Raw genomic sequence first — 25,954 nt, forward strand, 5'->3', positions numbered from 1 at the left:
TGAGAAGAGAAGATGAGGATGAAATATTGAAATTTATCCTCGTCCCACCGCGTTGTTACTCTTAGTATTTGATATTATTAATTTTGAATTCATAGTAGATAGTTAAAACTTTAATGTAGACAAATTATAATTTTTTATTAATAAGATAAACTATGTTAAATATTAATAATTTTTAGTTTAAAATATGTTTAAATGAATTAATATAATAACTAATAATCTTTTAATTGTTATTTAATAATTTTTTTAGAAAATGATATAATCAAAATTTTCCTCTACTTATCGGGATGTTCTCTTTTGAGTCCAAATTTATTATTATGACTTAACATCAAGAGGTGTTTTTTCGTGCAGCCCATGAAATTTCTTCCTACACATCATCAGACCGAATTATGCTTTCAGAATTAAGTGGTTCGAAAAAGCCTTCTTGTGGGTCAATGAATTTGGGCTTCAGAGATGCTTGTGCTTCTGGATAGTGAAAATGAACACTAATATAACATTTTAAATGTTAATTCTAACCATTCTCGGTGTATTTCACTTGCTTAACTAAGTAATATAATAATAATAATAATAATAATAATAATAATATCCTAATTAAGTATGTTAGATATGTATGAATCATGAAAAAGAAAAAATATGCACAAATTGATATTTGATGAATATTTGATAATAACATAAAAAAATCAAATATATAATATATCTGTGAATAAAATCAGGAAACAAACTATATTATTGGACCCTATTTGAGATTTAAATATTAGATTTAGATTGCATGTTGCTTGTATTACTTAATTCTTATTAAGAGGACTTGTTACGTTACACCAGTAACATTTCAAAACTTTTTATGTTCATGAGTAGTAATTATGAATCTTCTTTAACAGCATGAAATTATTTTTAATATTAAATCAAGTAAAAAATTTAAAAAAAATAATATTTCAAATGGTGATTTAAAAATACTATCTTAAATTAAGTTAATAATAATAATAATAATAATAAATAAAAATGAAAATGCTTAACATTGTGATCGTATCATCATTAGAAGTTGACGTCTCACTCATGCAAGTATTTTTTTTTTTATGGTAGATTTGGTTTATGTTTTTCTTTATTTTTTTTATGATAGATTTGGTTTATGTTTTTCTTGCACTCTACTCACTGTTTTTTTTTTTTTTTCACTATTTTTTAAATAAACTTTCCTTCTCCGTCGACCATTCTCTTCTCCCTACCAACACACCATTTTCTTATTTGTTAAGAAGCTGTCTAAGAATAATAGCTCAACCCATATAAAAGGGGTTTAGTCATGTTATACGATTCATTCACAATCACAAACACTCACAACAACAATAAATATAACTTCGTAGGATATGTATATAACCCTCTGAACTTTTATATGGTCGATGATAGATAAATTAATTACTTCTGAAATAGAGTGATAAAAGTTTTTATTAATCAAGTAACTTTTGTATTGAAAATGTAATAAAAAGAAAATTAATTATTGGATTCAAAATTTTCCCTAACAAAAATTAACTTACTGATTATTAATATTTGACTATAAAAAAAAGTATATTTCTGTTAACATGTTGTTCAAAAAAAGTAATAAGAAATAGATGCGCAATGTCCAAAAAGGCTCACACATGCATTTAGGGGAACTGCTGTATCCTTATGCGTACTTTAAACGAGAACAGCGTGTGCATCCAAGGCTCGTCGGAGTCTCATCGGAAATGGCGCACCCCGAGACTCACAAATGCAGAACACGGTGGGGCTCGCGAATGAAAACAGGTGGTAGCCTATGACTCCGACGCCACCGCGTCTGCTGCGCGAAAACGCAGGCCACCGCGACGGAGATGGTGACCATCGCGACTCCCGGCGTGTCTCCCAGATCCACCGCCCTGCGCACCTCGCCAGGGAGAAGAAGAAGTCGCGAGTCTCCACTGCCGCTTGCGAGCAGCTGCTCCTCCACAGCGAGAAAGATGGTTGCGCCATGGGTGCGAATTCGAGAAAGGAGAGAGCGAATTGGGGATTCGAAAGCAGGTCAAACAGTTCGAAATTTGAAATTTTTTGAAAATAAAATTGAAAGAAAAACCCTAAATCTCGCATTTAGGATTCTTATAAAATTTGAGGGAAAATCAGATTAGAATATATGATCATTGGAAGCACAAAGCACCTAATAAAGTTAAATAACAAATGAGGTTGATTGAGTAAACCCAACAAACCCTATAAAGCAGAATGAACAGTATTTAGAAGAATACCTGAATTTGATATGGAAAATAACATAAATCGAAACTTTATAATCTCTCAACTAATTGTAGAGCACCTGAAGTTAGAATCCTTCTTGATTTTTTTTAAGAGGAAGAGTAAAAAATCATGAATGGTTTGTTTATTTATAAATGGACTATAATCCTATATGTAACTCGTTATTTTTTCTTAAATTTTAGTATTTTTAATTTAAGATGATAAAGTAAGTTATATCAACTCACAATTTTATTTATTCATTTATTTTTATGAGTTAAAACTTTTATAACTATAACTTTAGTCACGTATATTTAAGTATGTATTATCATAATATAATTTATTTTATATATTTATCATAATGTAGTAAAACAAAATCTACTATTTCATCAATAAAATGTTATTATAATAATATGAAATGAAAATTGTAGAATATACACGATAACAAAATAAATTACATATTTTAATTGTTAAATACTTTAATCTTTCGAAATATCAATTTATAAACCTACTTAGTAAATAATTATATAAAAAAATAATAAAAATGAATCGTTATTAAGAAGTTACTCACATTAAACATTAGAAAGTGGTAAGTCTTAAAAGAATTAAATTAACTTTACTCACATTAAAGAAAAGTATATATTTTTTAACCTAGCCTGAATGGGGGCTGACTTTTCAATCGAAATCCATTACCCTTCTATTTAAAATTAATTAATTTTTCCTTTAAGAAATATATATTCTTTTAGATATTATTATTAACTTTTCTCAGAGGGATAGAACGGCTTCAGTTGGCTTTTGTTACCACCTTGCAGTGCGGTTTTGTGCGGATAAAGAGGGCACAAACACCGCAACACATACTTTTCAGTGATCACTAGTGTTATCTTCCAACTCTGAAACTTGCAAGCCAAAGGTAACGTCACTTCATCACTTCACGTCAAAGGATGATATGATCCACAAAGATTTAAAATAATTACCAGTTTTGATAGAAATTCTGCAACCTTTTGCTTTAACTTACAAGTTTTCGAATGAATCCATTTGACGCGGATGGCCATGCTTAACGCTTCAATTAAGATTGCTCTTACAAAAAAAAAAATATATGGACAAAACCAAAAAAGAAAGAAATTTTAAAATTTCACCAGAAATTATCAATGCCCTTTGTGCTCTTATTTACCAGATGGTGATTTCTAGCGATACTAATACTATTATTTACAATTCGACATTGCTCTCTACGATTCCATATATTAACCTCACTTTTCAGCATGATTTTACATGAAATGGGATTACTTCGGCAGTGTTTGATATTTTGTTTGCGATATTATAACTTTAACCTTAAAATGTAAATTCAATTTGGTAACATTTCTTGATTATCCATAGAAGTGCTTGAATTTTATCTGAAAAATCAGTTTCTTAAACACAGTTCATGAAGAATACTTAGCTTGCTTTTATATATATAGACCCACTGATATGTCTCTGTGCTGTTTTAAGTGGTTGATGTTTGACACTCCGTTACTCTGCTCATTGAAGTTCTTAATTCACGTGTTCCACCAGAACTGATGTTGTCTGTTGGGTAATGCTAACTCTGCCATGCTTCATGTTTTTTTAATTTGTTCCCATATTTTTGCCGAGAGTTTAAGGGTCATGTTGATTTGAATTTCTCAGGAGGTGGATGGCTTTTGTATTTGCTTTTGTTGCAATTGTGCTGTGGGGTTGCGCTGAGGGTAAAGAGTGCACAAACAATATTGCTCAATCACATACTTACCGTTACCAGTTATTAACATCAACGAATGAAACTTGGAACATAATCTCGCATTATAAATTGGCTCCAAAGGATGAACATAACCACGTTTTGTCTGATTTGCTACCAAGGAAGTTGTTGAAAGAGGAACACCAACATGATTGGGATGTGATGTTAAGAAAAACTGAGAAAGTGAGTGTCTTGAAGCCACCCCACCAAGATTTTCTGAAAGAAGTGTCTCTGCATGATGTGAGATTACATGAGGGTTCAGTCCATGGTCGGGCACAACAGACAAACTTAGAATATCTGTTGATGTTGGATGTGGACAGGTTACTCTGGAGCTTTAGGAAAACATCTGGTCTTCCAACTCCTGGAACACCATATGGAGGGTGGGAAGATCCAAAAATAGAGCTTCGAGGTCATTTTGTTGGTTAGTTTAATTTCATTCATCATCTGGTTTTTTCATCATCATAATTACACTTTTTCACATCTAGTGAAATTATTATGTAGTCTGAGATAATCATACTCTCCATCAGTGTCTGCATAATATATGGTTAAGTTTGATTGATTGTTAGTCATCAATGAAAAATTCAAGTATGCATCAAGTGGAAATTGGTCAGGACCTCTTTGCAACTCATTTATTCATGGTTAACTACAATTCCTTTGTTGTGACATTTTCAAGGGCACTACTTGAGTGCATCAGCTTTAATGTGGGCCAGCACACATAATGATATCTTGAAGAAGAAAATGACAGCCCTTGTTGCCAATCTCGCGATCTGTCAAGAGAAAATTGGTACAGGATATCTCTCTGCATTTCCATCTGAATTTTTTGACCGATTTGAAGCTACTGAGCATGTTTGGGCTCCCTATTACACCATTCACAAGGTACACTCAAAAGGTATTCTTTCGTTTAACATATCCAAAAACTAATTTTAATATTTGGAAAATTTTAATTCAGTTTTTTCTTTTTTTTTCTCAAAAATGTATTTTGGCAGATACTGGCTGGTCTTCTGGATCAACATTCTATAGCTAAAAATCCTCAAGCTCTAAATATGGTGAAATGGATGGTAGATTACTTTTACAACAGAGTGCAGAATGTTATAACAAAATTTAGTATAAACAGACACTATCAATCACTGAATGAGGAAACTGGAGGCATGAATGATGTCCTTTACAAGCTATACAGCATAACGGTACGTTAATTTGGTCCATTTCGTTTCTTTAACATTACTTTTGTTGACTCCTAGGCATAGTATGACTCTAGTTTCAGTTCTTTGTTTCAGTTTATTTGACAAAGTGTTAGTTTCTTGTTCATGCTACCTTGTTATGCTGTAAACTTAGATGCCTTGTTAATGCAGGGAGATCAGAGGCATCTACTGTTAGCTCATCTTTTTGACAAGCCATGCTTTTTAGGTTTGCTTGCAGTGAAGGTAGTGATAATATTTTTATTTTTTTTCATTATGATAGAATTACCACCAAGTTCATACTGTCAAAATTTTCGTTATGATGAACTCAGGGCTTTTATTCTAGTTTAGATATTGTATTCAATCTTTTTCAAGGCATTTGAATTCTGAAATTCTATGATGCAGGCTAATGATATAGCTAATTTTCATGCTAACACACATATCCCAGTGGTTGTTGGATCTCAAATGCGGTATGAAGTCACTGGTGATCCACTCTATAAGGTGAATTTCCATGTGTGATGTAGGTTACTGGTACTGAAATTTGTTATTACTAATTTGAAACCCAATTCATGTTCTTGGTTTTTGGTGTTAGGAAATAGGAACATTCTTTATGGATATTGTTAACTCTTCTCATACTTATGCAACTGGAGGGACATCAGTCGATGAATTTTGGTATCAAGATGTTTTAGTTTCTGTTGTTTTTCATATGCAGTTCAATTATCTATTAAACAACTGTATCTATAAAATCAAGAATTCTGGTTCTTCTTGCTAATATGTATTCACAGGTTTTCTTGTTACTACTATTTCTAAAATAAAATTGCTTTGCTTCGATTTTTCCTCAGGAGTGATCCAAAGAGAATTGGAGACACCCTAGAATCAACCGACAATGAGGAATCATGCACCACTTACAATATGTTGAAGGTACAGCCAATCTTCATCAATCATCATGGAATACCTGGGAAGCTGAAAATGAATATAAAAAATTGTAGATTTATTATCACATGATGTGTTACATTAGTTTGTGTTTGTGGATTTATGTGCTTATATGAGTGTAAATAAACAATTTCCTATGCAGTTTTTATATTGTCCTCCTTTAAGTACAAGGAAAAGAAACAATTTTTCAGGTTTCACGGCACCTGTTTAGATGGACCAAAAAGGTATCATATGCAGATTATTATGAGCGTGCCTTAACAAATGGTGTATTAAGCATTCAAAGAGGAACAGAAGCTGGAGTGATGATATACATGCTTCCTCAAGGTCGCGGGGTTTCCAAAGCGAAAACTGGCCTTGGTTGGGGAACCAAGTTTGATAGTTTCTGGTGCTGTTATGGAACAGGTGAGTCTGTGTTCATCATCTTACATATATGATGATTTGGCAGAATACAAAAATGTTACTAAATTATAAAAAAAAATGTTTGGTAACATTATATTAGATGTCAAGTATTTTCTATATTATTAATAATTTTTATTGACATTTTTATAGTTATGATATTTTTAGTAATATTTATTTAATAAAAATATAAAATTTTAAAAATGTTTTAACATCTCTTCAGTAATAAATTTTTTATAAAAATATTTAGTAAGATTCTTTCTTAAATAGAGAGGCATTTTCAAGGTGTTACTACAAAAAAATTATTAATATAAGATTTATTAAAAAATTGAATATAATGTATCTAGGTTCGAGAACATTATATATATATATATATATATATATATATATATATATATATATATATATATATATATATATACATATATATATATATATATACATATATATATATATATATACATATATATATATATATATATATATATATATATATATATATATATAACAGTTAGTTTAACCATTTATTTGTATAAAAGAAATAATTAAGAGCCGGTGAGTAATACAAGAAGATTCAAGAAAAGGAAGAATCCAAGAACACAAGATTAAGCAAGAGAAGATTAAAGAAGAAGAAGAAGAAGAAGGAAAGTCAAGAACAAGAAGATTCAATAGCAAGAAAACCAAAAAGAAAAAATGCAAGAACACGAGTTGAAGGAGAAGAAATTATAAGAGAAAAAACTCAAGTAAAAAACCTAAAGAAGGAGATGATTCAAGAAAAAGAATTAAAATAATTTAAGAGAAAGAATTTAAGAAGAGGGTTGATTAGAAATTCAAGAAGAAAAGATTCATTAAAAGGAATTCAAAAACAAAAATATTCAAGAGAAAAAGATTCAAGAAGATTAAGAACAAGAAGATTGAAGAAGACAAGATGCAAGAAAAAGAACAACAACAAGAAGAAATATTCAAGAAGAAGAATTTAAAGAATTTAAGAGGAGGAACAGTTCAAGAAGATGATTAAAGATTCAAGGAAAAGAAGGAAAAGAATTCAAAAAGAAGATGATTCAGAAAAGAAAGATTCAGGAAGAAAAAGATCCAACAAAAAAACATTCAAGAAAAAAAGAAGATTCAAGTAGACAATTGTCAAGAAGAAGAAAACTCAAGAACAATAATATTCGAGAAGGACAAGTAAAATTCAAGAAGATTCAAAAAGCAGAAGAAGAAACAAAATTCAAGACAAGACGATTCAAGAAGAAAAACAAGAATTCAAGAAGCTAAAAAAGAAAAAGATTCGAGAAGAAGAACAATAATAAAGTCAAGGACAAGAGTTCAAGAAGAATTAAGACAATTTTAGAGGAAGAATTCAAGAAGATGATTAAAGATTCAACAAAAAGAATTCGAAAACAAGATTCAAGAAGGTAAGATTCAACAAGATATTCAAGAAGAAGAATTCAAGAAAAAGAAAATTCAAGAACAAGAAAAAACAAGAATTCAAGAAGAGTCAGGATGGAGAATGAAGAAGAAAAAGGTTCAAGATGAAGAAGAATCAAGAAGCAGAAAAGATTCATTAAGCACAATATTCAAGAGGAAGAAATTCAAGAAGAGAAAAAAAAAAGAGAGTGAGACTAAGAGAACATTATCAGTTCATTCTGGAACAGAAGATTGGGAGAAAAACGTATCTTTAATTCAAGTTGTGTTCTTGTGATGGTAAATTGATGTAGATTTATACTTGAAAATGATATCTGTCAGGAGAAGTTGTGTTTTTGATACTATGTCAGCAAAGGCATCAACATGTCTTCAGCAGAGTCCTAGAGTTCTGTTGCTTTGGTTGTTGGTGCAAGTTGGTATACTTATAGTGATATACTTCCCAAGTTGCACCAAAGTTTTAAACTAAACTACACCATATCATTTCTGTACTTCTCCATACACTTTATGTTTTAAGTTTGTTTCCCTGTTTATTAGGAATTGAATCATTCTCAAAGCTTGGAGATTCTATCTATTTTGAAGAGAGAGGGAAAAATCCTACTCTCTACATTATCCAGTACATATCAAGCTTCTTCAATTGGAAGTCTGGGCAAATTATTGTTAATCAGACAGTTGTTCCAGCTGTTTCATGGGATCCTTTCCTACGAGTGACATTTACATTTTCTCCAGCTAAGGTTCTTGTTACATTTTTTCTGCATCTCATGTAACCAAAACATTCATCTTAGGTGCATTAGGTTCACATGTTTGAACCTTCTTCACAAGAAACCAACAAGTTACCAGGTGTAAAACCCCTGTCTCAGTCTTCTAAAACGTATCTACTTATGCAGAAAAATGGTGCTTTGTCTACACTTAACTTCAGGCTACCAACTTGGACGCATAAGAATGGTGCACAGGGCGTTTTGAATAATGAGTCTTTATCTCTGCCAACCCCAGGTGTGTGAATGTCTATTTAGAACCAAAAGATGAGATTTCAGTGTTGTTACATACATTGATACATACTAAGAAAGAAACTAACGCTTGTAACTTTCTGGAAATGTAGGAAATTTTTTGTCTATCACCCGAAAATGGAATGCTGGTGACAAGCTAAGCCTTCAATTTCCGATTACCCTTAGAACTGAGGCCATAAAAGGTAGCTTGAGTAGATATTGATTCCATTTGTGTTGAATGTTAATTACCATTCTCTACTGTCAAAGTGTGCATTTGGTATATATCTGATAGAAAACGTAAGAGTTATATATGTTTTTAGTCCCTAAACTTTGACGCAAAATTGAAATTCGTCCATGTTTGAAACTCTGATATATTTTGGTCCCAAAACTTTAAAAATAGATGGATATAACTTTTTAAACTCAATTCCGTTAAATGCATTTCTCAGTTGACATTGAAATAGGAACGTGTTTAACAGGATAAACAACTTGAATGCTAACATGAAACTTGTCTGACACATCAAAAAAATTCAATATACTTAGATTAAAAGAACTATATCTATTATTTTTTAAATTTGGAGACTAAAATGCATTAAAGTTTTGGACATGAACGAATCCCAATTTTGCTTCAAATTTCAGGGACGAAAAACATATTTAACTCCGAAAATAATCATATATTTCACATTATTGACCTAGTGTTTTGAATCAAACACAGATGACAGGTCTCAATATGCCTCTATTCAAGCAATTCTTTATGGTCCTTATCTTCTTGCTGGTCACACCACTGGTGATTGGGACATCAAAGCTGCACCAAATGCATCTATAGAAGACTGGATCACTCCAATTCCAGCCAGCTACAACAGTCACTTATTCTATTTTTCCCAAGCCTATGCCAACTCAACTTATGTTTTCACAAACTCCAAGCATCCAATAGCAATGCAGAAACTACCTGTGCTCGGAACTGATTTGGCTCTTCATGCAACTTTTAGAGTTATCCAAGGAAAAAAATCTTCCACAAAGTTTACCACTTTGACAGATGTTATTGGCAAAACAATAATGCTAGAACCGTTTGATCATCCGGGAATGCGAGTGATTCACCAAGGAATGGAGCATCCTCTTACAGTAGCAGACTCTTCCTCTGGTGGCTCCTCTTGTGTTTTTGTTGTGGTTCCAGGATTGGATGGACGAAAGGAAACCATATCTTTGGAATCCAAAAGCCATAATGGTTGCTTTGTGCATAGTGGCTTGCATTCTGGTAGAGGAGTGAAACTCAGTTGCAATTCTTCTTCTGATGCTGCATTTAAACAATCTGCAAGTTTTATTGCCAAAAGAGGAATGAGCAAATATGATCCTATCAGCTTTATGGCCAAAGGAGCAAACAAGAATTTTCTTCTGGAACCGTTATTGGCCTTCAGAGATGAGTCTTATACAGCTTATTTCAACATTAAAGGTTGACATGACATAGGTTTTTAGGACATATAGGAGTTGAAAAATAAGTGTAAGTTTCATCTGTTGTGGTACTAAAAATGAGAGAATGGTATAAGGTTATTATTATTTAACAGCATCAGAATAAGAAATTTGTAAAATGTAGTAGTCTCTGTAAATAAAACTAATAAAACAATCAAAGTGTTCTTAATGTAGTTACTGGTATTTGTTTAATTTACACATCATGTACATTCTGTTAAAAAATGTGCATATGTTGCAATTCTGCGATGTGTCAAAGGTTTTTTTGTTAAGTTTCAGAAGTGTTGTTACCACAGTGGTTTTTAATTCTATAATTCTACTATAATTTTGAACAAAATTTTCATTTATTAAATATTTAGCTAGTATTTTAAAATACTCTTTAATCAGTGTACAACATCAACATTTTATATTTTATAAATCTTTTAAAATGTAATTTTTTTATAGAATGTCAATAACCATAAGCAGTTAGTTACTGTTGAATTTGTACCCTTAGAATCTTCGCTTCGCAGAGGAATTTGTTTTTCGGAACACGATAAATAATTCTAGATTTCTTTTTTTTTTGGAAAGCAAACATTTTTTACTTTTATTGAAAATATTTTCTGGAAACATTTTGATGGTACTGGAGAAAAATTCTGATAGGTAGAAGAAGTAATTATTTTTTTGCTTTTGTAGAGTTTGAGAACTTGACAATTTTTTTTTTTTTATTTATCAATCATTTATAATATTTTTTAGCATAATTTTGAGTCTTGTATATGACATGGTTCAGGTTGCGGCGAGTGGCGTAATATGGGCCACAACACAATAACAAGTTTTAGAGAGTACAAAATAATTTTGAGCCGAATGAATTGTACTTGTACAAGTCCAATAGAAACAAAAAGGAACCCACTGAGAAACATGGATCATTAATTTTATGTTCAAAAATTTCGAATTCAAGCCTTTAAGAACATAATTACATTGTTATTTTCTCCAGTACGGTTTACATTCGATCAAATTAAGGTATTGTGCTTCAGGAAAAAAAAAATGGCAAAAGCCTGTCTGAATTTCAGGACCTGAGATTTCAAATTAGGTGATGAATTTTTTTTCTTTTCCTATATTTTATTTACATTATTAGAATTATGATAACTCCTAGTGTTTGGGAATTCTGATATAAACTGTTCTAAGAAAATTTTTAATGAATTAAAAAAGAGGTACGGAATCAATAAAATAATGTAAAATTTGGAATATTGACGAGTTAAGACAAATGAATGTCTTTCTTCACAGCGATTTAGATAAAGAAATGGGTTAAATACGTTTTTTATTTATTAAGTTGTAGGAAAATTTGGAATTGATTCCTTTTAAAATTTTAGATAATTTAGTCCTTTATTTTTATAAATGTGTTGATTTAATTTTTTTTAACAAGATTTTGTTACTTATCTGACGTTTTAAGTACATTTCATGATATTATTTGAATTGTTTACCTCGTTTGAACCATTTTTGCTTCCATGCTAACTTAAATATTATCATAAAACACATTTGAAACTTCAAATAAACTTAACAAAATTTGATTAAAATGACTAAATCCACGCATGTCTAAAGGTGAATAACTAAATTAGTCAAAAACTTCGATAAAGGACTAATTTTAAATTTCACTTAAATTTAAGGGACAAAAAACATATTTAACCTAAAAAAATTTACATAAAATTATCGCTAAATCTCTTTACTACTAAATTCAATTAAGTCTGCAAACTATAATGTTCTCTTTACGACCTTAATCAGACCAGTCAATAATAATATAATATGCAAAACGTTCTCAATTTCTTCTTCCAAACAATTATCAATGTTCTTCTTCTGACCATTCTCTTTCTGAAACATGATGATACTCATTAGTGTTTTACTCATTTATGTGATGATATCATTGAAAAAAAGTGATTAATTATCTGATATTTATTTTGTTCTTAAAAAATATGAATATACGAAATATAAGTTATTCCCTACCACCTTTCACTTTCAGATTCATCTCCTTCAAATTGAATGCTCCATCCACCTAGAATCTTATTATCCCCACGTGTGGTGTTTTACGTCTCTCATTCTCAGCCACTCGTTTGGTCCCTACATTCAATTTAACATTAATCATTTCTTTATATCTTTATATATGCATTTTGAGATCCATTCCTCACCAATTCTATGTTCTTTTCGGTTCATAAATAACACCCTAGATTAACAAAACTTTCAACAATTATTCTTCCCAGTAATTAATAACCTTGGACTAATCAAATCTTCACCAAACTATTCTTCTTAATTAATACTTCCAGATTAATAAAACTCACACTCACACATTCAATTCCAGTGTTCACAATCAATGTTTCAAGATATATAGCAGTACTAATTTTCATAAAAAAGAAAGATACGGTAGCAATATTAGTTTCACTTTCCTTTGTTTTTTTTTTTCCTTTTTTTTAACAGTTGTATTTGAGATTTTCTTTTTATGAAAAGTGTTGTTTATATATCAATTCATACAATATGTCCTGAGGGTGGAGATTTAAGCACAAATATAATGTTTCAAGAACTATTGTGTACAATGTTGTATGTGTATCACCTTTTATCTTACGTTTAAAATTTAAAATAACATTAGTTATTTTTTATTGTATTACTATCTTTGTTCGTAAGAAAATGGGGAGGTTTATTTTTTCAAAAAATATCCAAAAAATTAAAAAATACAGTTGATATTGTTTTACATAATAAAAAAACATTTTTTTTTCTATTCTAAATACGACTTTCCTTATCAATTTTTTTATTAGAATAAGAGTATATATTAAGAAAAATAACATAATTAATAAATTTAATTAGGTTAAAATTTCTTATATATTTTTTATTAATTATTTTTTCTACTAAATATTAAATTGATAAATATTTTTTTTAACATATAATAAAAAAATTAATAAAAGCTTAATTAAAAATATATACAAATTTATTGTGATAGACTTAAAATTTAAATAAACCGATAAAGTTTCCACTCTTAATATTGACGGCATGTGAAATAAGTTTTTTTTTTTAAGGAAGATACTCGTATAAAAAACAAATATTACTCACTAAATAAAAACAGAAAATAATGCGTATAATTTAAGATAAACCATATGTTTCAAGCGAGTAAAAATCTAACTTTTTTACATTTGTGTAGTAAAATGTCTTTAATAACGAGAGGGAATAACATAAATTTGTGAACATCTAATCTACTTGCAAATAGTTGAATTGAAAAAAAAAATAGTATTGACTTTCCTTTAATAATTGTTCTCACGTTAATTTTCCAAAACAGAATTATAATGTATTCCTTCCATGAATTTTGTATATGCAGGAGGCTTGCTAAAAAGATTTAATAAATTGAATAATGTTAGGTCCATAAACTGTTCAATTAATTTATAATTATACTATATATAATAATGTTTTGTCATTTATTTTAAGAATAATGATTAGAGGATTCGCTAACGTGTTTTTATTCATAGTTACGAAATAAGATATACTTATAATATTAAGTATTATAAAAAATTTACTGTGAAGTTTTAACGAGTATCTTAATATAAAGCTTAGTAAAAGTGAAATATAATTTTTTAAAAATTCAATGATTGAAGCTGTAAGGGTGTTAACTAATAAGGCAACAAGCAAATGATTGAAACTAATTTCTCCATTGCAACCTCAAAGTCACGTTGCGTTTCGGTGCATGAATCCGACATAGCTTTTCATCAGTGGGATCTCATCATAAGGCAGTCATAAATATAAATATAAATATAAATATAAATATAAATATAAAATATATATATATATATATATATATATATATATATGAGAGTTTAATTCTTAGAAAGATTGACATTGTAAAATCTCAAGACATTAAATTTAACTTTGTAATATTTTTATTCAAAATAGGACTTAGACATACACTTAAAATTATTTTCAACATTTACATATCTATGATTTTAACATTGAAATATCTTTTCAGATAATATATCCAAACTAAAAAGATATTAGAAACAAATGAGTATTGCTTCGATGTTCTTTTAAAATAAGAGATTTTGATATCTTTTTACGTGAATCTAATGAAATATGTCATGTGATATTATTTTAATTGATGGTCAAACTTCGTTAAGTCATAAAAGATGAAGAGACTAGGTTCTACTACCTACCTTTATCACCATTCTGCAACTACAATGTGTGACCCGTCATTCAATCTAATGTTGACCACCTAAACCTTGTGGATGCCGACGACTTTCAATCTTTCTCAATTGTCTTTCAATACCTATGATTCTTCGTTGCATTGTTCAATCAAAGCAGTCGAAGAGATGCACAAAGATGCATGAATGTGTGCAAAGATGCATAGAGGCATCATGATTTTCGGTTTTTTCTAATTGCATTCAATATCCATGAATTGTTGTCTTGTTCAATAGTAACATAGATGGACGGAAGCGCAAAGATGGATAGAAGCGCAAAGATGGACAAAGATGTGAAGTTGCACCACAAATATGAAAGGAAGCTAAGGCATGGTGGAGGTGGGGTGCGAAGGGTGAAGCCGACAAGAACTAGGTAGTCGATGGTAATAGAGGTGGAAGTAACACATAATATCTTCATCTCCTGTTATTAAATGAGATTTAATTATCAACTAAAATAATGTTACATGTTATGTTTTTATTAGATTCACGTAGAAAAACATCAAAATATCTTTTTATTACAAAACACCACCAAAACAACGAACAAAACAAATACTAAAAAAATAAAGAACAAAGATTATCTAGAAAGATTTAAATCTCATAAGAATAGTCTCCTATCCTTTAGTTATTTCTTTTAAGATATTTTTGTCATTAGACTTTTTAACATAAAATTAAAAATTAAAAAAACAACCTACGAGTTACAACAAACTTTTTGCTTAAATTAACAATAACTTTATATCATTATGTCTTCACTTTTTCCTTCATCGTACTTTCACTTCATTTCTCTCAATATCTTTTTTATTTTCAACCTATAAGCCCCTACTTTCAGCATTTATAACATTTCCAATATTTGGTAAAATGTCGTTTTTGTTTTTGTTTCATCGCATTCCTGAAGCGAAATGGTAGTTGAAATTGGTATAGAATAGAAAACACATATATTTCATCAGGTTTTATTTTATTGAATCTCTTAAATTGGTTAGCATGAAAGAGGGTCTCTTTCGTTGCTACTCCCTTCCATATTACCTTTTCATCAAATCAAATCAACCCAATCAAATGATAACAACGATTATGATATTCGATATTCCACTGTGATGTCGATCAACGATGAAATGATTGCAGCGAAAGCGAAGAATAGAATAGAAGGAACGACGTAAAACTTCGTTTATTATCATCACAAGTTGATACAAAATTCATGCAATAAGGACGTGCCCGGAGGGAAGAACACTCGCATTTTATTTAGCGTAGCGCCAAACATATATCACATCAAAAAACAGAACAAACACACGATCATTCTGCGTGTTGAGTAATGCACGTACACACAAATCTAATTTTCCTATTGCAAATTACGAATATATAGTTTTGGAGAGTGAGTTTGTAACAAGTAATAACAACAGTAATTATTGATTAATTAATTAATTAATTGTACAATATGGTTGGAGGAAGATTAGCAAGGTTTGAGTGGCTTCCCGCAGAGGCAATCGTTGTAGACAAACGACGACGCTTCGAGATGATCGAAGGGAGATCCAAGGGGAATCTTGCCACAGAGATGGTTGTGACTCAAATCCAAGTGTCCAATGTAGGAAGCAGAGGATACGGATTTGGGTATGGCCCCTTTCAGATTATTGTAGGACAGATCGAGAGCAGTGAAATAAGATCTTGGCCCAAACGCGTCGGGTATGTTACCTTGCAATGCGTTTCGGCTCAAGTTTAGGTCACTGATCCCGGAACTAAACAGGCTCACGGGAATGGGCCCAGAAAGTTTGTTGAAGTCCAAATTCAGCGTCGATAGCACCGCCATTTTACCCAGTGACTCCGGAATGAGCCCAGAAAGTTGGTTCCGAGACAGATCTAGATCTGCCAGACGGTAAATGAGTGAAACAGAGCCCGGGATGGGCCCACTAAGGCGGTTTCCACTGAGCAAGGCCCTGCTCAGCATTCGAAGAGAACCGAAGTTCCTGGGAATGGGCCCGGAGAGGAGGTTGTTACGGAGATCCAAGTGCATGAGACTCGTGAGGTTCGCGAGCGACGCCGGGATCGTGCCGGAGATTTGGTTGTCGGCGAAGTTGAGCACCGTGAGGCGCTGGAGCCTACCGATGTCTGCGGGGATGCTGCCGGAGATGCGGTTTCCGATGAAGTCGACGATGCGGAGGAACGGTAGGGTTGTGATGCAGCGGGGGATCTCGCCGGAGATTCCCTTCCAGTCTGCGATGATGATGCTGGAGAGACGCGGGAGCTTGCAGATCGCCGGAGAGATGTAGCCGGTCATGTAGCCAGTCCGGTGAGCTCGCTCGAAGATCGGCTCCTCCGACTCGCCGCGGAGGGTGATGTCGGCGACGCGGTGGGTCTCCTGGTCGCAACTAACGCCGTACCAGTTGTGGCAGCAGTCGGCGCCAGTCCACGAGTTGAAGATTCCGAGGTGGGGTTCGTGCAGCGCCGCCCTGAACGCCAGCAGCGCAGCTCTGTCGGATGGCGGACACGACCGCACGCCGGAGCTGAGTGCCATGAGTAACAGCACCATCCCCGTCATAAACCCAGCACCACCCATTTTGGTTGCGGTGGAAGTTGGTTACGTGAATACTTATTTATTTATTTTGCGGTGTTTGCACTATACTATATGCTGTGATGTCGTGAAAACAATATATCTATCTGTGAGTGAAGTTATTAAAACGGTGAGGTGTGTTTGTGTGGCTACTTGCATGGGAGCTTGGGATTCTGACAATCTTATTTATAGTGTCGATTCAAGTTTTCTTGGAATGACGAATTTGCCCCTTACAGAGTCTGTAACCGGTGAAGTGATCTGGATAAAATTTCTTCTCTCTCTTTTTAAATAATATGAAGAAATATTAGGAGGAACACGTGAACATGGGAGGGATGGGATAAGCTTGTGGGTAGAAGGAAATGGTGTGACAGATGGAGATTAGAGTTGGAGCATGCACATGGTGGAGACGAGAAAGGTCAAGGAACTAAATTATCACACTTTCAGCCTTCTATTCTATTCTATGTACTCCTATCATTCACACTTCTATTGGGACCTTCTAAATTCAAACTCTTTGTCTTCTCATTTATTGTCAAATTATAAGCAGTAATTATTACTGTGCTTTTTTTTTTCCTCAGAACCAAATGCTGCAATCACGTTTTCGCATCGTTTTTCATTTATCTTGTAGTATTTTTGTTGGTGTTGTATATGTTTTTTCAGTTACGGAAAGTTCATTTAAGTGAAGTCCTTTAATTAGAGTGGACATCTATAAATGCAATGTTCATTTTTGTTACTGTGGATTTTAATAGAATTGGTTTTGTGTGATTCAATGCGGCCAAAATATATTATAAACTCTCAAATTTTTCTCCTAGGTAAATGGACTTAGGATGCTGTCATGTTCCACCTATTGACGAGTGTTGCTAATACTATTAGTACAATGCAATGTGCCCCCACAGGTACCTAAATCTTTGTCTCCCTACTTATTTTGCACTTAGGGCAAGGAGGTTTAATTCCATAATTAATGCACTTGGTTTAACCTAATATGCCGCAAAAAATAACTATTGTTGTCGGTATCAGAATCTATGTACGTGAACCTGATTAGAAGGTGTATCATACTAGCTAATTAATCCAGTTAGCTTTTTGTGGTCACACACTGAAAAATGACCCACTTGCATATGGATCCTTGCCGCTTGTCGATAAGGACAGCCCCATCATATCATAATTTTTTTTCCTTTGTTAAACGATCTCTTCGCACCAAATAATAATTGCAATATCAATCAATATGTGCTGCTGTTCTGTTTTCTGTACACATACTTTGTTTTTCATGTGTATCAGATTTGGAGAACGAAAACTGTATATTTTTATCTGTCAAATCAAGAAAGCCAAAAGTGAATGCAATAACTCGTTTAAAATATAGTTTGTCCATGTGCGAGTTTTTCAATTATTTTACCTCACTGACTTTGCATTGAGGAGGAAGAATCCGACCGGCCAGTAGTGTCCAGAAACATTATCCGCAAGATTTTGTGCCAAGTTATGGGAATCAGGAACAAAAGCATAAAAAAATAACGAAACATTGTCAAATAAACTAGTTTTCTTTATCTTGTTTGTTTCTACTAAGATTTCGCACAAAACCTGACAGTCAGGTGGCACACAAACCTTTTCCCTCCATTAAATTTGATATAAATAAATAGTAAATAAATAAAATACAAAAGATGCACGAAGCTGTTGCCCAGTTTGAATTTAGTTTGACTAAACGATTTATAACCCATGATCCTGCCATTTCTTACGGTAAGATGATTGTCAACATGCTGCATGTGTCTCCATGTGGAAAACAATCTTCATTCAGATGGTTGGTAATAGATTCCTGGGAAACAGTAAGATATTTGACGTACATCTACCTTCTCTCTTCCACCTAACTTCCATTTCCTTATAAACTCGATCTTTCTATTCATTCTTTATCTCATCATTATACTATTTATCATAAAAACATGAAAATTTCATCCACAATGCATCAATGAACCAGAGTTTTTATGTACCTTCAGAAGTCTAAATTATTTTTAAGCTTAAGAAGGCACCACCATTATTTATGGGGAACAAATATGGTTGAAGACACTTCGATTACGAGTTTGATCTATGTAGTCTCTAATTTTCACAACGGCATCACTTGACTTCCTAAGTATTAAACTTACAGTTATCTTAATTTGTGAGATTGTCAAATTATTGTTTTAATTTTTTAAATGAAAAAAAAATACTAAAATGCTCAATCTTTATTATTTTTATAATTAAATAATATTTTCACAAATTCAATAATTAAATCGATTCTTGTTTGTAATTCTAAAGAATAATTTTATATATTACTCTTTTCATCACAAATGATTTAACAATAGTAGAGGAAATACATTTTTTTACTCAATTTTAACTTTTAAGATAATATTGAGCTAACAAATCCAATGCGTCAAAGTTGAACCTAGCAACAAAAAATAAAAAAGAAAAATTAACTAGATTGACCATTGATGTTGAGCCTACCTTAAGAATATAAGGATACTCAAGTTTGCACTAACTCACATTCAATTGCCACCTGGCCTCTCTGCAACACAATATAAAGTGAGAAGTATAGTGCCTTCCAATAGTGCCAGTACTTATGTACAGCCCTGTGCATGGTTTCCAGATCCATTTAAAAGTAAATTCTCATCACGCTAAGGATTCTCATGCATATGAGGTGAAGGTGCAGTGTGAAATGGGGCCGAAACATTATGGAACAGAGAAGGTACCACGTTGTGAAACTGCATTGGCATGACACCCTGTGATCTCGGATCAGTAAGTTCCTGTAACATGCAAATAAAGAAATTAAAATCTTTAAACCATGTCAGACCCCGTTCTTTCACTAATACTTGAATGAGATTTATAAAATTGTTTCATCAAGAATATAGACACTGAACTTTTGTAGGCATTGACACCACATGAATGAATACGCAGATGCAAGATTACATACACGGATCAGTTCCTTCTGTACATGATATGCAAAGGCTAAAATCTGCATAATTTATCATCCAATAAAAAATCTAAACTCGCCCTGCTCTCATTTTCTTTCCCCCTCTGAACACAAACTCTAAACATGCATTTGTCATTGGTTATTATCAGGCACAGGTAAAGACGGACAGTCAAATAGTCCCCAAATCACATAACACACTAGCATGATAAAATATTCAATGAAAACAGCCTCAACGAGCGTTATTCTCCATCAACGGTCTATTGAAAAGTTAAAACATCTAAAACAGTCAAAATCACCAAAACAGGACACAACAGACTAAAGGCTTCACATGATTCCCTCTCAGAGAGACAGTGACGGATAAATCTAGCTTGAAAACAGCAAACTAGTTGCAACAGAACAACACACGTTCCTCCCTTGCCCCTATGTTTCCACTTTTGGACAGATTTTTTTTTTTTAACTTAGCTTCTTTCCACAGCGTGGCTAATGGTGTATTTTGAGGGGATGTTGCTGTCTTATTAAATATGCAAAAGGGGCTCCGCGGCTCCACTGCACTCCTAGCATCCCTGTTTCTTTAGTTCTAATTTTATTTAATTTATTTTAAATTTTCCATTGCTTGAGGATATCATATTCTGTTCTGTTAGATATACCAAAATAAATGTAGTCAAGAGCTCAGTTCCAAAAAACAAGTCTTTCATGGAATTTGATGATGGCAAAATACATTCATTAAAAATAATAGAAAATATAACGATAGATGTATGATGGCAATCATAAGAGTCAGGGAATAGCATACCATATGTTGAAAACCATCTTTCCCACTACCTGCTTCGACGAGAGATACCTATAGCATAAAAGGAACAAACTTAGTTACATTTAATAAAAAGTACTAGGAGGTCAATCATTAAAGAACAGAACAACTGACCTTTCCTTTATCGCCTCCACTGTTTTCAATACTTCCTTGACTCCTAAAAGCTACACCAGTTCTCACAGCTTTCTTTCCCACATTCAGTTTCGGATCAGGGGCTTTATTGTTAGATGTAATAATAGATTGATATTCTTCTTCAACATTACAAACAACATGGGTACCTGAGGCATCAGGTCTCATACCACTCTCAACAGGGTTGCTAAAATTTACACATTGTTTTAGTGCCTCACTGATGGCACCTAAGGCCATGTAGTAACTTTCCTGTGATAAAGAACCTTCTTCGCCTAATATTATGGCCCGCCTACACAAATCATTGAATCGCCGCACCTTTGATTGAATCTCTTCCAACTTTTCACCGATAGGATGCCTGCTCATAGCAGCATTTGTCCATCTTTTTAATATATACTTTGGTGGAATGCTGAAAACACCAGACATTTGCAGAACAACAATAGCATGTCTGCAGAGATAACCTTTATATTCAAACAAACGACATGAACAGCATATATCTGAGCTGGACGTGTTCCATTCTACCAAATAGTTTTGATTGTTTTCAAAATCTTTCACGGTATAAGTAGTAGTCACGCCGTCACTTTCTTTCTTAAGATGGCAAGCAGCTGCACCCAACACCTCAACCTGGAACTTTCTAAAAATTTCATGTGTATAAACTAACAGCATTTGTTTTTCAAAAGGGGAAGGAGACTTCAGGTCAGGTGTTTCATGCCAGGCATCAAAATTTGCTTTGGCTTCCTCTTCATGCCTATCTTCAAGAATCACTCTATATTGTTCTATAAATTCTCTCAAAGAAGAATCAACATGGATAGAGTTGTCAAGCAATGAATTTAAACTTTCAGAACGAGAACTAGTAGACAAGCCAGCAAAGGAAATATCTTTCATAAATGTTGGCACCCAATATGTGCGGTCATCATATAAGGATCGAACCCATTCAACATCTCCAAGGCTAAAGCTGTCAACCAACTTCCACCATCTCTTTTCAAATTGCTCCTCATTCCATGATTTGTATATACATTTGTTAAATTTTTCCATAAAGCTATCATGCCATGCGCCTAAAATTTGTAGTTGTTTTGGTATCTTTTCCAAAATATGCCACAAACAAAAACAATGGCGTGTTCCTGGAAGCAAATTGGCAACAGCTGCTTTAATAGCGTCATTTTGGTCAGTCAGAAGCACTTGTGGTGCTCGCTCCCCCATTGCTATCAGCCATGTTTGCAGTAACCAAGCATAGGTAAATATTGTCTCGTCAGCAATCAATGCACAACCAAGCAATGTTGGTTGAATGTGATGGTTTACTCCAAGGAAAAATACCAACGGTATTTTATATTTGCTAGTAAAATATGTTGTGTCAAAAGAGACAACATCAGAAAAGTACGTAAAATCTTCCAAGCCTTTGGCATCAACCCAGAACACATTTCTTAGTCGATGTTCTTCATTCAAATCAACTGCATAGAAGAATTTTGGGTTCTCTTCTTGCATGTGCATAAAGAGCTCAAGAAGTAATTGTGCATGTCCTGCTTCTAGAACCAAACTCCGTCCTTTATCGTGTTGATGTTTCACAAAGTTCTCTAAGCAATCAACATTCTGATATGCACTAAATAATTTAGAAACCGCATTTGAGGTTTTCCGCCTACGCACTCGAACGTCATTACCTAGTGGATCAGAACTCCTGTGACTCCGGAAAAAATGAGCTTGAGCTGGTAAAAGTTCGTGATTATGCTCCTTCACGAAGCTGTAGACATACCATTTACCATCTTGCCTTCTCTTTACATGCATGCTTGCTTTACAACCAATTTTTGGAGAAGGGCGTGGATTAATTGCATCATCAGATTGCTGCTTATTACCATATCTTATACATGAAAATTTGGCATCAATAAATTCTTTGGATGCCCTAGATCGCCGGCTGCTCAGCTTAGCAGTGCCAAACCCTGCAGACTTAGCATATTCTTTGTAAAATGCATATGCAGCTTCATGAGATTCAAACTCCATATCATGATGAGGCTCGGAAATTGAGCTTCCCACAACGACAGAAGAATCCATAACTATTGCAGCAATATTCAGAGTTCAGCTCCAGTTCACTTCCGAAAATGTTGTTTCACATGTCCAAAAGTATCACACAGATGAAAGATGCAAAGGTTTGTCTCAATGATCCAGCAAAGGTGGTACCTGAATGGAAGGAAAATGCTTCATTGGTTGAGGAATTGTGCCAGGAGTAAACCAACTTTATTTTAGATATAATTATACAATTTCCATTAAAGAAATGAAGGTCCCATGATTTCAAATAAAACAATCAAAATAAACAATACAAAACAACTAAAGACATTTCCACACAGCTATCCACTTAAGTTTCAAATATATTGTTCATTAATTTACATAAGCGAAATGGCTCTCGCGTAGTTCACACCACATTCATGATTAAGTAGCCAACTGCATTGTAGGTGTTAAATGGAACACTGAACACACTAATACGCTAAAAAGTTAATGCATATACTCAATTAGACTAATCTATCTGAAGTCTGAACATGTATCAAACGACGCTAAAACCATACAGAACTTAAGCAGAACATAAATTAATTTATCATTTATAGAAACTGAAGCGGTTTTCCCAATTATTTAACACCGGTTTGTACGACTAGGAAGCATAAAAAGTAAATTGAAGCCAAAAAATTCAGAGATTAAGCGAAATTTAAAGAAAGCAGAGGTAACCTTACTCCCAGTCGAATCCTTTTCCTGCTGTTTTTTGTTTGATGCGAGAAACCTGCTTCCATACGCGCAGATCCAAGCCCTAACCAGGTGCTTGAGTAACCTGATATGTTTCTTCTGAATTTGGCTTTGATAAACAAATTAGGGTTTATCCGTGGATGATTACAGAGTTCTACTCTCAAGAAAGATAACAAAAACAAGAACCACTATACAAAGAGATACCATTATCTTTGGTCTCATAATGAGATAATTTTACTCTCAACAAATAAAAAAAATAATTTATTCATCTAATTAAAAAAAGTTATTCTAAAATAATTAAGCAATTCTCTTTTAAAAAATAATAGTTACATAGTTTTTTTAATATTATTTTTATGAGATTATATATATTTAAAATCATACTAGCATAAAATTTTAAATACATGTGATATTACATTAGGTAATAATATTGTAATAAATATATAAAGTAAATATATGTTTTGTAAAAATATCAAAGTACAGTTGTGTTCACAATTTTTAAACAATTTTTAAATATATATATATATATATATATATAATATTATATTTATAAATGATAACAGTATAATATTATTAAGTTAACGTACAAAGTAAATATTTGTAAATATGAAGTGCAATAAATAAATAAAAGAAGAGAAAATAATTATTAATGAATAAAAATAAATAAATATTATAATAGATATATAGAAATTTTGTAACACAATTGTTAGTTTTTAAAAATAAATAAATAATTTTATTATAAAAGATAAATTAAGGATAAGTAATTGTCGATAAAAAAAGAATTATTCTCTTTTTTATGTAGTTAAAAATATTTTTTATTTTTTTAATTAATTACTCATAAATTATTTATATCATAATATGATAAAAATAGAACTGTACATATGTATCCATACCCGATCTAAGAAATAAGTTTTAAGTATCTATATAGTCTTTGTAGTCATTTTATGATATGGTTATTTATCATTATTACCAAGATGTTGAATCATAACTCTCGTATTCCTATAGTTCCATACAAGGAACTCAAAAGGAAAGTATCACTCATTGAATCATTCTTCTTACTTTTTCACTTATTACTTAATCACTAGAAAGTCTTTTGCACTAGGATCTGTCTTGTCTTAACCGACCTGCATGTCAGAGACCTCTTAAGGGTTTGGAAACAAATCATAGCAAGGTAAGAAATTTTGGTGTCCATCATGGAGCCTGATAAAGTTATCTCTAACCTCACTTGTCTATCCCTGCCACTAACCTAGGTTATTCATAACAAACATGACAAATGGATCTGAACCCCATGAACACTATCCAAAACCAAATTCAACAACTGCTTGACCAGAACGAGCAGCCTAGGAGGCAACACTAGACCAATTTGATGAATACAAAGAAGCATATGGAAGCACTATAAAAATCCAAACTGAGACTTTAACTCAACAGTTGAACCAACAACATGAAGTTGATCTACATGTGCTGAAGGCCAAGTTGGACAACCTGGAGGGAGAAAGGTGTTATGACCCACCCATTCTCGAGGGTGATCCCCTATTGTAAACCTACCATTCCTTGGCCAACGAGAGTACTCGCTCAAGAATATATGAGGGAGGGGAAATCAAGAACAATTGGAGATTGCGCTTCGAGATTATGCTTTTTTCGTTGGTGAAGTTTGTCTTGAAGTAGTGTGATCCATTGGAATGAGTTTTTTAAGGCACATCAATCTAACCTTGTACTTAGAACAATCCAAAATTGTCTACCATTATTCTTCGAAGTTTTTGTCACTCGAATCACTGCAAGTTCTCCACATTTGCAAATTGGGTTAAACCCATACCCTTGGAACCACGAATATGAGACCCACTACAACTTGGTTGTCCCCAACTATTACAGTAAGAGGAGGAAGACAAATGATGACGAGACATACCTCAGAAACACAAATTAAACTCACCAAGTGGATTGTGTACACGTTCTTGCTAGCCACAAATTTCCTTTAAACCCTGATTCAATTTCTTCCCCAATTGAATTTCATTTTCTTTAAAACCTACAATGACCATAAAAATGAACACAGTGCCACCGTCAGTGCAAAAATTTGACACCTACCCGAAACAGTTTCACGTTGTCACTGTGTTGTTAATTTTAACGTCGTTTGCTAAAAGGACTTGATTGAATGTAATTTTACAAAAATGAGGATCAAATTGATCATACAACGAAAATAGAGACCAAAATAAATAATTTTGACGAAAATAAAGACCAAATGTATATTTAAGCTTAAATATATCGATGTTTTAAACTTTAAGTTTTTTTGGTTTTAGGTAATCTAATTAGCATGAAACCTCTGTA

The 25,954-nt window shown here is 32.6% G+C and overlaps 3 protein-coding genes across 7 annotated transcripts; 1 reads left to right on the forward strand and 2 right to left on the reverse strand.

Annotated features, from left to right (window-relative positions):
* The first annotated feature begins 1,648 nt into the window (after nt 1-1,648).
* Nucleotides 1,649-10,536, forward strand: LOC114185929 (uncharacterized). Of its 4 annotated transcripts, none has more exons than XM_085673577.1 (15): nt 1,649-2,022; nt 3,033-3,130; nt 3,706-3,787; nt 3,880-4,385; nt 4,638-4,840; nt 4,951-5,148; nt 5,314-5,385; nt 5,545-5,640; nt 5,732-5,811; nt 5,982-6,060; nt 6,264-6,474; nt 8,428-8,624; nt 8,778-8,883; nt 8,990-9,079; nt 9,589-10,536. In XM_085673577.1, the coding sequence occupies exons 3-15, from the start codon at nt 3,774-3,776 to the stop codon at nt 10,326-10,328; spliced, it is 2,592 nt and encodes an 863-aa protein (XP_085529703.1). In that variant the 5' UTR covers nt 1,649-2,022; nt 3,033-3,130; nt 3,706-3,773; the 3' UTR covers nt 10,329-10,536. The 4 variants fall into 4 exon arrangements, with proteins under 4 accessions (XP_085529703.1, XP_085529704.1, XP_027929697.2 ...); XM_085673578.1 differs by having other exon boundaries at nt 3,745-3,787; XM_028073896.2 differs by lacking the exon at nt 1,649-2,022 and having other exon boundaries at nt 2,790-3,130; nt 3,745-3,787.
* Nucleotides 10,537-15,652: 5,116 nt separating this feature from the next.
* On the reverse strand, nt 15,653-17,226 carry LOC114183371 (uncharacterized). The gene has a single exon (XM_028070381.2). It carries the CDS (start codon nt 17,058-17,060, stop codon nt 15,960-15,962), a length of 1,101 nt encoding a protein of 366 aa, XP_027926182.1. The 5' UTR covers nt 17,061-17,226; the 3' UTR covers nt 15,653-15,959.
* A 2,246-nt stretch (nt 17,227-19,472) lies between these two features.
* On the reverse strand, nt 19,473-23,837 carry FRS4 (FAR1-related sequence 4). 2 transcript variants are annotated; one of them, XM_028072748.2, is made up of 4 exons: nt 23,624-23,837; nt 20,903-23,083; nt 20,774-20,821; nt 19,473-19,816 (listed from the first exon to the last, which is right to left on the reverse strand). In XM_028072748.2, the coding sequence occupies exons 2-4, from the start codon at nt 22,955-22,957 to the stop codon at nt 19,688-19,690; spliced, it is 2,232 nt and encodes a 743-aa protein (XP_027928549.1). In that variant the 5' UTR covers nt 22,958-23,083; nt 23,624-23,837; the 3' UTR covers nt 19,473-19,687. The 2 variants fall into 2 exon arrangements, with proteins under 2 accessions (XP_027928549.1, XP_027928550.1); XM_028072749.2 differs by having other exon boundaries at nt 23,629-23,834.
* Nucleotides 23,838-25,954: the final 2,117 nt, after the last annotated feature.

This window comes from Vigna unguiculata, chromosome 5 (assembly GCF_037176805.1).
Source record: "Vigna unguiculata cultivar grain cowpea cultivar isolate G323 ecotype 2 chromosome 5, ASM3717680v1, whole genome shotgun sequence".
NCBI lineage: Eukaryota > Viridiplantae > Streptophyta > Magnoliopsida > Fabales > Fabaceae > Vigna > Vigna unguiculata.

What these genes read in the sequence shown, in the direction of transcription:
- LOC114185929 (XM_085673577.1), top strand. An exon ending in CTGGTGATCCACTCTATAAG is followed by an intron (nt 5,641 to 5,731) that starts GTGAATTTCCAT and finishes TTTTGGTGTTAG; the next exon opens with GAAATAGGAACATTCTTTAT. An exon ending in CTGGTGCTGTTATGGAACAG is followed by an intron (nt 6,475 to 8,427) that starts GTGAGTCTGTGT and finishes CCTGTTTATTAG; the next exon opens with GAATTGAATCATTCTCAAAG.
- LOC114183371 (XM_028070381.2), bottom strand. Translation starts at nt 17,060, where the DNA reads ATGGGTGGTGCTGGGTTTATGACGGGGATGGTGCTGTTACTCATGGCA.
- FRS4 (XM_028072748.2), bottom strand. Translation starts at nt 22,957, where the DNA reads ATGGATTCTTCTGTCGTTGTGGGAAGCTCAATTTCCGAGCCTCATCAT. An exon ending in GTGGAGGCGATAAAGGAAAG is followed by an intron (nt 20,822 to 20,902) that starts GTCAGTTGTTCT and finishes TTTATGCTATAG; the next exon opens with GTATCTCTCGTCGAAGCAGG. An exon ending in AAGATGGTTTTCAACATATG is followed by an intron (nt 19,817 to 20,773) that starts GTATGCTATTCC and finishes TGCATGTTACAG; the next exon opens with GAACTTACTGATCCGAGATC.